The following is a 13,970-nucleotide window of genomic DNA, read 5'->3' as shown; positions in this document are numbered from 1 at the left end:
GGCTGTGCAGCTCAAAACTAAATTTTTTAACCGGGCATACAGTTTTACAATAAATGAATTGAAAGTACACTAAAATACAAAAGACAGGATTGCAGGATAACATAAAAAAAGACAGAATTGCAAGATATAAACTCAGAATTCTGCTATCTTCTCTTTACATCTCACACTTATGAGTTTATATCTTTATAATTCTAATTATATATCCCCCCAAAAAATGTATCTTACATTTCACAATTCAAGTTTGAGTTTTTGTTTACTGTACAATTCTGAGTTTATATCTTACAAATCAGATTTTATGCAATATCTCACAATTCAATTTGTTTTTGTTTAGCATTTATTTAGTTTATTTTTCACAATTCTGTTTATATCTGAAAATCCACTAAACACAAAATAAAAAATGGTAACTAAGTTTATACCTCAATTCTGCAAGACAAAAAAAGAAGTGAGATATAAACTTAGAATTGCATTAAAAAAGTCCAAACTGTGAGACAGCCTTTATCATAAAAATATTTTCATTCTGCTTCACTCCAAACAGATACTGTAAGTTTCACCAGTAATCGTTAAGCTGTTTAACATTGACGTCAGAATGTCATAAATAGAACTCTTCTGCTGGTTTCATATCTGCCAATGGTTGTTTTTCTGCAGGTTCCGGAGAGAGAGATTGTGAGTGTGGGCAGTGTTGAAGACACAAGACATTATGAAGTGTGCAGGATCTGTGTGGAGGAGCTGGCGCTGTATCTCAAACCAATCAGTGGAGGAAAAGGTGAGTGTGTAAAGAAAGTCCTACAGGTACATCAACAACAATGACTGAGTGCTGCATTAGAGGTTAGGCTTGCGGCTGAATGAGCTCACGTTTGAATAGTGCAGCATTTCCTGTTGTTCAGCGGGGATGTGTGCTTTATCTGTCTTTGGTTGCAGATGTTTGCGTCAGTGGGGAAAAAAACAAACAAAAGAAAAAAAAACATAGAAACTCAAAGGCCACTTCAGAAACAAGAGAAAAACGTGCATGTATTTTATATGCAATACATGCAATGAAATACAGTGAAAAAAAAAAGTTTACTATAAACATTCATGTTTAGTAATGTTTAATAAAAGTAAAATGAAACCAATAAGGACGTTATATCCTACCTGTTGCATTTTCAGACATCATTGCATATCAGATGCTGGTGTTACTTATTATTCATGGAATAATTTCTCACTGTGTTAAACATGAGAACAGCTCTTTGTAGGCTAATAAAACACCATGAGCAATAACGCTTCAGGCCACTCGTTTCAGGGCTCAATTGAGTGTTTTATTGGAGTAACAATAAAAGTTACTCCTCACAGCGGACTAGAGGAATGCTAAAGCTCTTAAACTCATTGAGCTTTGAGATCATAATAGCTCCTCTGCCAAACCTCCACTATTATTCTGTGGTTATTATCTGTAAGACTGAGACTTTTACCCTCAAGATATTTAGCAGCTCCTGGAAGTAGGATTAGTAGTGGATATAGTGTATTAGTAGATGAACTTCTGGAAAAACTAACTGAGAGGCCATTTAAAGGCATTAAGGATAATTTGACTTCAGACCAACAATATAATAATCTATATAATAAATATAATAATATGGTTTAACTGTAAATACATATATAATTGTAAGGTCCAGACACTCGGCCCAAGGAAGGTATCCGGTGCTGGATGAAGGTTTCCTGCGTGTTCGGTCTTTCAGCGCGTAGAGTTATTCAATTTAGGTTAAACTCAAATCTGACTCCATTTATTATCTAATCTGACCCCATTTTCTTATCTAATCTGACTCCATTTTAGTATGACCTCGAATTTAGGTTGAAAGGCAAATTGGTTGTTTGTTGGTCTCTAATTATTATTGTTATTCTTCTGACATTTGATTATTCTAATTTAACTCTTTACTTTACTCGTTCATTAGGAATCTATGTCACTCAGGGTGCCCCACGACGGCCGTTCTTCTACGTGTGCCCCACGATCACAAACTCACCAGTCTCAACAGTAGTCAGAGGTTATGTCTAATCCGTTTAGTCCCCCTCAGCTACCCATGTACAACTTAGTTAAAGCTCAAAACAATAATCAGCGGTTCTGCTAGCACTATCTGTCTAGCCCCCATGACAGTCATATAACTTCGTACAACTTAATTAAAGCTCCAACAATAATCAGCGGTTCTGCTAGCACTACCTGTCTAGCCCCCGACAGTTATATAACTACGTACAACTTAATTAAAGCTGAGACAATAACCAGCGGTTATGACCAGTACTTTTACTAGCCCCCCATAGTTAATGCAACTGAGTACAACTTAACTAAAGTCAAGCGGTTTAGCCAGAAATCTAAGACCTCACCTGATGTGCCCTATGCTCAATCTAGTCTGAGTTTTAGTATGCACTTAACCCTGGACGCAGATTTGCGGAAACATAGCCTTCACTTAATCTACTTGAAAATAATTTCAGAGTAAGTCAGAGGAATTCAAATGTAACAATTTATTATCAGTCAGGTAAGGATTATGTCAATTCCATAGCCAATTCATAGATATCAAATCAATACAAAACATCAAATTCTCAAAGATGAATCTAATAGTAAAATCATGCATACCTGACTTTTAGAAAAATACATAGTATGAAGTGTGCGGACACACTTCATGCTATGGGTTCATTCCAGCTACAGAAGGCCCTGATCCTTTTGCTGCAATCGTTTAAATACCTCAGACCAAGACAAACATCCCCCGAGATGAAGACAGAAAACAACAATTGGAATTTGCATTAAGTCAGGTCCCAGACCAGGGTAGTTTACACCTCAAAGGGAACAGAAGGTAATTTACATGGAGGACCCTGGGAAGGGGCGCTCCCTCCCATTACAGTAGGCAAAATATCTCTTAATTCTTAGGAAATTAATTATCTTTTAATCTACTTTTGTAAGACTGAGACCATTGTACCAGTTGCACTGAGACAATTAAAATGAGACCAAACATGGCTGTAAATATCACTTGCATTAATATAGACCATTATATTCTACTATTGACCATTCTGAGTGTGCTATGTGAAGGGAAGGAATGTGATGAGAAGGAACTGTTGCATATGTGAGAGAGGCGTTTCCTGCATTTTCTCTCAGTGAGATGTGGGAACAGATGTCTGTATGTTAATGCACTGTGTGTCTTTAGTATGTCTCAGAAGATCAAAGTGTCTAAGGTTTCTGTCATTCTTACATAATACACATTATAAATGATAATTGGAACAACCGCACATCAAATCTGGCTGAGAAATGATCCCCAAAATATAATTTAAAGTCAATATTGTGTGACATGACAAATAATTAATTTGATTAATTTGATGCAACATTACTTTTATTAAACTTGAAACATTTTATTTATTTATTTAAATGAATTATACTTAAACTTTTAGGCTTCAAAAACCTTTTTCATTTGTAGGAAGTTGAATCTAAAGTGGTATTTATATATGTTTACATATAGGTATGTGTGTGTGTGTGTGTGTGTGTATATATATATATTAGGGGGTGAACAGTTAAACTTTTTCACGGTTCGGTTTGTTTCACGGTTTTAGAGTCATGGTTTCGGTACGATTCGTTATGTGCTATGTTTATGGAGAAACTATACTTAAAAAAAATCTATCTAACTACAAGCAACAGCACTAATAAATACAACAGAGTAAAGATACAAATAAAATAAACAGGGATTTTCAGTTTTTTTTTTTTTTAGGCAGGTCTAGCATTAGTTTTTAGGTACAGAAATTGAATAAAGTAATCAAATGTAAAACAGCATTGCATATTGGACTGTATAAATTAAAGATTGCTCTTTATTAAAGTTACAAAAGCTTTTTAACCAAGAGCAGTGAATGATTTATTTGTTGTTGCTGTTTGATTAATGTAAAGACTGTCACTTTAAGAGAATGCATACAGTAGATGCATCAACAGAAACATATATTAGCTGAACCCTGTTTGTTTTACGTGTTATTTATAGCAAACCATATTATAGATGCTTTGTCAGATTTAAGCTGAACCGCGGTCCCAGCGCGTCCCAGCGCTAATATATATATATGTAGACATGTGCCGGTATTCAGTAATGGGATATATCATGATAATTAATATGCACAATGTTGTTATCGTGGGCACTTTGAATGCATTTTAGGAACACTTTTCCCATCAACTGGTCACAATGCACAACACCTATGTTATGTATTCTGTGTGAAAGATGTGTGCGCACTTTGATGTAAACAAGCACAGATGGCGTAGCACGTGAGAGACGCTCTGAATGAAAGCGCACTTTCACTCTCTAACAGCAGATGGTGCTAAACTGCAGAAAATGCAGCCGTTACCCTCGAAACTCCATAAATAAAGCAGCTGGCTACTTTCTAAAACATATTTAAATAAATTTAAAGTAATTCAGATTTTTGTATTCGCTATGGTGTTCATTACAGTGGCAAATATATATATTTTCTCATATTACATTTAAATGAAATGATACTCTAAATAAGAAATTAAAACTGCCAGTAGGTGGCGGTAAATGTCTTAATAAGTCATTCATTTATTACATTTGTTCAAACGGCTGCTATTCGACAAAAATTTATATATCGCTTAACTATGTCATATGATATAAATATAAGACAGAAACTCATTCAGGGTATTTTTGCCCGAATAACTTACATTTTAGGGGCATATAATATAATGCATTTTCATTATTATTGGATATTATTATTATACAGCACAAGTTATATGTATAACTATAACTATAATATATATACAGTGTGTATATATATATAAATGTAAGTGTGTATTTTCCTCTCCCACACAGGTGTAGTGAGCCTCAGTCAGAGCACGCTCAGTAGACCCATGCAGAGGAAGCTGGTGACCCTGGTGAACTGCCAGCTGGTCGAGGAGGAGGGGCGTATGAGGGCGGTCCGGGCGTGCAGATCTCTGGGTGAGCGCACCGTCACTGAACTGATCCTGCAGCACCAGAACTCCCAGCAGCTCTCCGCCAACCTATGGGCCGCTGTGCGGGCCCGCGGCTGTCAGTTTCTAGGACCTGGTGAGTGTCTTTGCATTGCATTCCTTCATTTTATTAACATCATTAAAGATATATACCTGCTTTTTTTTTTTTTTTGCATATTTCGGGTTATTTACAACAATTCAGGTCACGACCAGAAAATGTAAATCTGATTAAATGACTTTACTGCAAACATTTTGTGCTGAGGTGTAGATTTCTTCTTTTAAAAGCGTCAACTAAGTTTTTCAAAGGCCAGAGCTGATAGCGAAATCTAGAGAGCAGAGTATAATGCAGATAACACATAATAAAAAATATAATGACAGTGAATGAGATTTACACAACAAGGGAAAAAATAAATAGTTTATTATTCATTAACAAGTCTGTCGGTAGATTAGTAGATTTTAATTAGTATTTCATTATTTAATTAGTATATAGTAATTAGTATTAGTATATAATATATAAAATACCATTCAGAAGTTTGAAGTTGAAAATATTTATATATTTTCAAGAAATCAATACTTTTATTCAGCAAGGATGCATTAAATTGATTCAATTTAATGAGAATTTTAAAGTGAGAGTAAAGATATTTATAATGTTTCTAAAATATTTCTATTTTAAATAAATGCTGCTCTTTTGAACTTTCTCTACATCAAAGACAAGAATCATGTGACACTGAAAATTCAGCTTTGATCACAAGAATAAATTAAATGAAAAATATGTTACAAACAAAACAATTATTTTAAATTATAATAATATTTCTGTATTTTTTTAAACAAACAAATCCAACCTTGGAGAGCATAATATTCTTTCAAAAACATTACAAACTATCAACCTCAACGATTCAAATGGTTGTGTATATTTTTTTATAGTTTTTGTTCAGTATAATTTCAGATAGGTATTAAAAATGATTCTGTATATTGCATCTATATATATACAAAATGGTTTCATTTATATTCGTATTTCTTTTAATACAACCATTTTTAGTATTTTATTTAGACTAAATAGTCTAGCTGATAGTGATAATGCTGTCTGTCACAAATTGTAAATAATCCGAAATATATTCCTTTAATGCATGTGTTTGGCTGTCAATGATGATTACTCATAGGGCAGATTCTGACAGGAAAAACACAGATTTTCCCATCTGATCTGATTTTGAGTTTTCTAGTCTGAGAACATCCAGAGCATGAATCTGTTCGTCTGACCAAGCACACATTGCTCGACCCCAGCACTACCTGTGTGTCTCTGTCCATATGTCCCAGCCATGCAGGAAGACGCTCTGAAGCTGCTGCTGCTGGCGCTGGAGGATGGCTCGGCTCTCTCGCGGAAGGTTCTGGTGCTGTTTGTGGTGCAGAAACTGGAAGTGCGCTTCCCTCAGGCGTCTAAGACCAGCATCGGTCATGTAGTTCAGCTGCTGTACCGCGCCTCCTGCTTTAAGGTCAGAGCCTTTGAGCCAAAACCGCTGATTACTTAACAGCCATTACTCTCAGTACTCCATCTGTATCAACTAGGAAAAGAGTGATCTGATGTGTTAAGCCTGTCGTAATGTGATATCATGTGGATATAAAGTGCTTGGCAATGGGAAAATCGAATAAACTCTTTTCTCTTGCTCTCTTTTACAGGTGACCAAACGTGATGAAGACTCCTCCCTCATGCAGCTCAAGGAGGAGTTTCGCACTTACGAAGCCCTGCGCCGTGAACACGACGCTCAGATCGTTCACATCGCAGTGGAAGCGGGGCTGCGCATCTCACCGGAGCAGTGGTCATCTCTGCTGTACGGGGATCTCATGCACAAATCTCACATGCAGTCAATCATAGACAAGGTACCGCGTGCATATTGCATACATCTCAAAAATAAGATAATATAAAATAAATATAATTAAATAATTAAATAAATTAATGTAAATAAATAATTTAAAGATCATGTTGAATAATATTGAAACAGTTTTATAAGTCTCTTATGCTCACCAAGGCTGCAATTATTTGATTAAAAAAAAAAAAAAACTGTAATATTGGGAAATTTTTATTACAATTTAAAATAACTGATTTCTGTATTTGAAATTGTAAATGTATTCCTGTGATGGCAAAGTCATTTCAAATGATCCATTTCTGTTGCTTAATATTTTTGTAGAAACCATGATACATCGACACTTATTTGAAATATAAATCTTTTTTAATATTATAAATGTCTTTACTGTCAGTTTTGATCGATTAAGTGCATTCTTGCTGAATAAAATAATTAATTTCTTGTACAAAAAAACTTTGAATGGTATTGTATCATGGTTTCCTTAAACATATGAAGCAGCGCAACTGTTTTCACTATTGATAATAGTAAGAATTGTTTCTTGAGCAGCAAATCATATTAAATCTTAAAATGATTTCTGAAGGATCATGTGAAACTGAAGACTGTAGTAATTATGCTTTGATCACAGGAATAAATTACATTTTAAAATATAATAAAATAGAAAACAGTCATTTTAAAAGTTTACTGTATTTTTACTGTGGCACTACTCAGGTGTTATGAGAGCCCAGGTTGCTCTGATAGTGGCCTTCAGCTCTTCTGCATGGTTGGGTCTGGCATATCGTATCTTCCTCTTCACAATACTCCATAGATTTTCTATGGGGTTAAGGTCAGGCGATTTTTCTGGCCAATTAAGAACAGGGATACCATGGTCCTTAAACCAGGTACTGGAAGCTTTGGCAATGTGTGCAGGTGCCAAGTCTTGTTGGAAAATGAAATCTGCATCTCCATAAAGTTGGTCAGCAGCAGGAAGCATGAAGTGCTCTAAAACTTCCTGGTATAAGGCTGTGTTGAACTTGGACCTCAGAAAACACAGTGGACCAACACCAGCAGATGACATGGCACCCCAAACCATCACTGACTGTGCGAGACTCTCCTGATGCTGTCTGTTGTTCAAGAGAGGCTTGACACAAGGATGGCGACAGCTGAAACCAATGTCTTGCATACGTCTGTGTGTAGTGGTTCTTGAAGCACTGACTCCAGCTGCAGTCCTCACTTTGTGAAATCTCCTCCACATTTTTGACTGGGTTTTGTTTCACAATCCCCTCCAGGGTGCGGTTATCCCTATTGCTTGTACACTTTTTTTCCTTCCCTTCGCCTCTCTGTTAATGTGCTTGGACACAGAGGTCTGTGAACAGCCAGCCTCTTTTGCAATGACCTTTCGTGTCTTGCGCTCCTTGTGCAAGGTGTCAATGGTCGTCTTTTGGACAACTGTCAAGTCAGCAGTCTTCCCCATGATTGTGTAGCCTACAGAACTAGACTGAGAGACCATTTAAAGGCTTTGCAGGTGTTTTGAGTTAATTAGCTGATTAGAGTGTGGCACCAGGTGTCTTCAATATTGAACCTTTTCACAATATTCTAATTTTCTGAGATACTGAATTTGGGATTTTCCTTAGTTGTCAGTTATAATCATCAAAATTTAAATAAATAAACATTTGAAATATATCAGTCTGTGTGTAATGAATGAATATAATATACAAGTTTCACTTTTTGAATGGAATTAGTGAAATAAATCAACTTTTTGATGATATTCTAATTATATGACAAACACCTGTATAAGACTGCTTTCCAATCAAAGATCATAATTATTCCAAACTTTTGACCAATAGTGTAAAATATAGTAAAGTAAACATTTAAAGATTTTTGTTGAATGTCTTTGGAATGTTTTGTCTATTCTGATTGCATTTGTCCTTTCCATTTTGCCACAGCTTCAATCCCCAGAATCCTTTGCAAAGAGCGTGCAGGAGCTCACCATAATCCTGCAGAGAACAGGAGACCCAGCCAACCTCAACAGCCTCAGAGCTCCTCTCGAGCGGCTGGCTGGCATCGACCACAACCCTGGTGCGGACACACACTCACACTTCTACACGGGTGCAGACACAATCAGATTACATAGCAATAACCCGTGTGTGTTTGTAGATGCGGCCGCTCCGTCCTGGACAGAGCTGGAGAGCGTGTTATTGGCTGTGAAGGTTGTTGTCCACGGTCTGGTGGAATTCATCCAAAACTTCAGCAAAAAGAGCAATGAAAGCCCTCAGGTACAGCATGACAGCACTCTGTTCTCCTGAATACATTCATTCCACCTCACTTTAAATACAGCTGGCCAAAATGCAGACATTTAAAAAAAAAAAAGTCAGTTTTATCAGGAAAGTCAATCAATGAATGTTGTTTAAAGGGTTAGTACCATCAAGTCGTTCCAAACCCATAAGAGCTTCGTTCATCAAAATTGCATTAAAAACTGTAATACTGTAAAATTGTAAATAAATGTTTTCTATTTAAATATATTTCAAAATGTATTTATTCCTGTTATGCATCATTATTTATTCATTTCTTATTGCTGCTCTGATAAAAGGCACTGTATTTATTGTATTGATTTGAAATAGAAATCATTTGTCACATTATAAATGTCTTTTCTGTCACAATTTAATGTCTTTGCTGAACAAAAGTATTGATTTATTATTAATAATAATTCTAATATTAATAATAATACTAATAAAACACCTTATTGACCCCACACTAATTATAAAATAAAATGTCTTATATGTTTTAATTTCTTGTGTGTTGAAATAAATTTATTTCTTGGTCAAAGCAGAAATACAAAAACAAATAATCACATCCATACCGTCAGAATTAATGTAATTGCTTTGTACTCGTACTCTATGTCAAATTTTGTCCTAATTGTATCTATTTTTTCCTAAACGTAAGTTTCCTAAACTGTGAAAGAGAAACCTATTACCAGTTGATTTATTTTGGGGTCCTTTTGAAGCAGTCTGAAATGTGTTCTGTTCCTCTTTCTCAGGCTCAGCCCAACAGCAAGTACAAGACGAGTATGTGCAGGGACTTACGGCAGCAGGGCGGCTGTCCGAGAGGGGCCAGCTGCACCTTTGCCCACACGCAGGAGGAGCTGGAGAAGTGAGAACACACTCTCTTTCCCTTTCACACGCATACACACAATCTTGATGACCATATCCAGCCAGTCTCGTGCTGCACAGGTCTGCCGTCACCCCATTTCCTCCCCTCCTCTCTCACGTTCTCTCCGCATCTTTCTGTCTCTTTCAGACACAGAATGAGGAATAGGAAAGCCAGTGGGGCGGTGAGACCCTTCCCGTCAGTTCCAGTGATTCTGCCTAAAACCGGCACCAAAGGAGCAGTCCCGGGGTCAGAGGGGAAGAACCATGAGAAAGACGCCCAAGAGGACGTGTCTCCCACTCAGCTCATTCCTAGAGGAGGAGACCACCAGGAGGACAGAACGCTCCCCAGTAGTGCGAACGGACTGCCTGCTGCCAGCCTAGAACAGTAAGTGTGCTTCACTAATCCTGGAGCTCATACTTTTACATTCAAATAAAGTCCTGCCCTGAATATTCAACTTTGGTGCATAACTCCTACAGCGATTGCGCTACAGATGTGAATGATGCCTCAAATCATGTGGCTTGTTAAGGAGACGTGTGTATTGCTTTCCAAATGGTTGGGCTTGCAATTGTCAGGGATGAAAATTTGACACTTTTCAGCAAAATATCAGATAACGATTCCATTTCAATTGCAAAATAGGGCATTTGAATGCAAACTTTTAAATGCAAAGTTATTATAAAATTATTATTTTTAAAGTCATTATTGTATTTTATAGGACAAAATTATTTTACTCTAGTTATGTATTCCTTTCTTTATTTGTTTAATTTAATAATAATGATTAATTATTAACATATGAATAAAATATGTTTATTAATAATAATATTAATTGTTATAATATATTTCTTTATTTTATTTTTCATTCTGTAATTGTTGCTCTGTAAAATTATTATTATTATAAATACTCATTTTATTTTATTGGACAACAGTATTTTACTCTAGTTATGTATTTCATTGATGTTTAATTCAATAATAATGATGATGGTAATTACAAATAATAAAATAATTGTTATTATATAACAATATAATTCTCCATTTTATTTCATTTTGTTTTGTTAGTGAAAAATGGTTTGTAAGCCATATAAACAACAGTGTGATTGTGGCCTAAAACAACAAAAAAAAGGGTCTAGGGTGAATTTTTCTTATATCCTCATGCAAAAATGGACTGTAAATAAACATATTAAAGTTGATAATTAAATATTTCCACAAGTGGTTTGTATCACCTTCTTCACCCCATGTCAAATGATAAAACGAACGGATAATATGTATATTATTTGAGAAGGGAGCTCAGAAGGTACTTTTCTCCTTAGAAAATATAAAATTCATTAATTATCATTAAACTTCAACAAAAGTGAAATAGCCTTGAAGCTGAGTGATGGATGCAGAGGACTAATATGTAGGCCAGCAGTAAAAACAACATTGCTCATGTAAGATTAAGTCCATAAAGAAAGTGATTATATCATGTTTATTAGTGTGTTTTTGCAACAGTAAAAGAGTAAAGATTATTTAAAAGTATTTTTTTATTATTTATTTATTTTATAACTATACTTTCATAATTCTTTATTTATTGATAATTATTATTATTAATAATTAGAAATATGAATATGCAATGTCTTTGTAAGAATCTCTTTGCCCACTTTTGATTCTTATGTAAATTTGTATTATTTCTTCTTTATCTTTGAGAAATCCCATCAGTCAGAGCCAGTCGCCTGTGATGGCTTCGGGGGAGTGTACAGAGGACGACTGTGGTCTCCTCAAACACGGGCCTGTCCTCACGAGAGCTCCTCCTAAGATGTTCTACTCTCAGGACCAGAGACCATATGACCTGTCACCCTACCACCAACCTGCCAGTGAGTGACATCCTGAATCGCTCTCCTGTCACATGTAATCTTCCATTACACTCACTTGGGTCTGTTTTCCACAGTTTCTCCTCACAAGTCATGCAACGCTCGCTTCCATCGTTCCAGCAACGTCCCTGAGTCCATGTTACCCCCGTCATTGGGCCCTCTGTACCCTGTTCCTCCTGCAGACAGATTAGGCCCTGGCCCGTACGGCCCACCCTCGACCTACGCCTCTGTGTCCCATGCACACAGCATGTACACCCCGGTCTACGACAGCCGGCGCGTGTGGAGGCCGCCGCTGTATCCCAGGGATGGTGGGAGGAGTAACTCTCTCCCTCCAGAGGTTTTCCATTCCACCGTCTACCAGCCGCCCCTCCGAGAGCGCTTCAACTCGCTGGACAGCCCCTACTGCAGCACCGCGGAGCAGAGAGCGCCAATGCACAGGGCAGGTTTCACTATCTCATGTCTTATAGGCTCATTAAGTCTCAGTTGGAAATTCTCTTCCATGTTAATTTGAGTTATAACTACTTGCAACTATTGCAGCAAAAACTGTTTTATTCACTTGGTTTCTGTTGGGTTAAGTTGGACCATTGGTCCAAAATCACTTCACATAGCTGAAATATCAGTAAAGCATTAGCAATTAGTTTGTATTATAGATTTTTTTTTTAATTTATTAGTATTTGTTGATATTGTAGTCAATCTCAACAATGTTATTTGAGTATTATTTATGTACACTTAGAGTATTTTGTTTTTATTTTAATATTTTCAGTTTTCATTTTAATTTTAGTTCAAATTTGTGTTATGTTTTTATTGTGCTTTAATTTTAATTTTTAATTTTAATTTTAATTTCAGCACTTAACCTAAAGGGGAAAAGAAAAACTAAACTAAAAGGCAGGAGCTCAAAACACAAGGAACTAGACAGCAAAGAACTAAATAAAAAAAGAAAACCCTAATATCAAAAAGTATAAAAATAAATGCAAAGGAAACTATTTTTTGTTGATTTTTTGAATATAACCTTTTTTTCAGTTCTAGTTTGAGTCATTTTTGTACTTCAACTTCAAATTATTTTATTTTATTTAGTTGCCAAGGCAGTTTCATTTCTAATCATAATAATAATAATAAAATAATGTAATCATTAAATTTTTTTTCATGACATATTTATATATTATTTGATTTAAGCTGTACTTAAAATTACAATTTTACACTTCAAAGGACAAATCTTAAAATAAATATACATTTTTCTTACTGTACACTAATACTGTACATTCATGTATTTAAACATTTAAAATGATTTAATTAAATTTTTTTCTGTTTTGTGTTTTATCTTCGATTCATTTGAACAAATAGTATAGTATAAATAGTGTAGTATAGTATATTATGTAGTATAAATGGTATACATTTTAATTTAATTTATGGTTATTGGTCACAACATGAAAATTATTATCTACTTTATTTATTTATAAATATTCAAATATGTATATACATTTTAATATCCTGGCTAGATGTGGCTTTGTAATGTAATATTTCGGGCTTAAAGGTGAATTGTGTCATTTCTCTGCCACTAGTGGTTCCAAATGGAATTGCAATATGTGTCTTTATCCAGCTAGACAAAACATTGTCTCAATCAAAGGTGTGAGTTTGCTTCTGTCTCCCCGTTTATCCGAGCAATGGAAGACAGAATAAATTAATAGTTTTCACACTGTTGCTCAGAAATTTCACATTCACTTTTAAATGTAAAATAGGTGACTAAGTCATCATGAGAATGGAGAAGTTAAAAGCTATTTTCCATCTGTTGTATAGGATGCGTACACCCGTGTTCCTCTCGGCTACGAGGAACTCTGTCGCCACAAACAGGAACAGTGGGTACATCACCACAGCAACATGAACAGGCCCTCCCAATCCTCGCCGGTCTTCACTGTGGATGTGTGTCCAGAGGTACGGCCCACCAATATGGTGTTTTTAGAGGTCTTGTGATTTGTTTTATCTTCGATTATTAACTTTGGCACCAAAGCTGCTGTCGCCCTTCTGAGGTGTGTTAAGCTATTTTAAGTGGGTCTGTTGCTCAGCAACTGAAAATCCAAAGCAAGAAGCAGTTCTGTCCTGAAAATTGTGTGTGTGCGCACAAGCGCTTTGAAACGCATGAACTCTCAGAGAAAGATTTGGCACCATGGAGGCTGAGTCACTTTACATTGTTTCTTTCCACCTCCA

The 13,970-nt window shown here is 35.7% G+C and overlaps 1 protein-coding gene across 1 annotated transcript in view; it reads left to right on the top strand.

Moving 5' to 3' along the window:
- rc3h2 (ring finger and CCCH-type domains 2) overlaps positions 1-13,970 on the top strand; it is a 35,986-nt gene that overhangs the window by 6,988 nt on the left and 15,028 nt on the right. The window contains exons 3-13 of the mRNA XM_059539270.1: positions 646-763; positions 4,806-5,039; positions 6,257-6,432; positions 6,617-6,817; positions 8,724-8,856; positions 8,935-9,053; positions 9,815-9,927; positions 10,075-10,311; positions 11,605-11,771; positions 11,846-12,207; positions 13,563-13,697. Of these exons, the coding sequence (XP_059395253.1) occupies positions 646-763; positions 4,806-5,039; positions 6,257-6,432; positions 6,617-6,817; positions 8,724-8,856; positions 8,935-9,053; positions 9,815-9,927; positions 10,075-10,311; positions 11,605-11,771; positions 11,846-12,207; positions 13,563-13,697 (1,995 nt within the window). The remainder of the gene's footprint in view (positions 1-645; positions 764-4,805; positions 5,040-6,256; positions 6,433-6,616; positions 6,818-8,723; positions 8,857-8,934; positions 9,054-9,814; positions 9,928-10,074; positions 10,312-11,604; positions 11,772-11,845; positions 12,208-13,562; positions 13,698-13,970) is intronic.

This window comes from Carassius carassius, chromosome 45 (assembly GCF_963082965.1).
Source record: "Carassius carassius chromosome 45, fCarCar2.1, whole genome shotgun sequence".
Lineage (NCBI taxonomy): Eukaryota > Metazoa > Chordata > Actinopteri > Cypriniformes > Cyprinidae > Carassius > Carassius carassius.
This window is presented reverse-complemented; position numbering and strand designations above follow the sequence as displayed.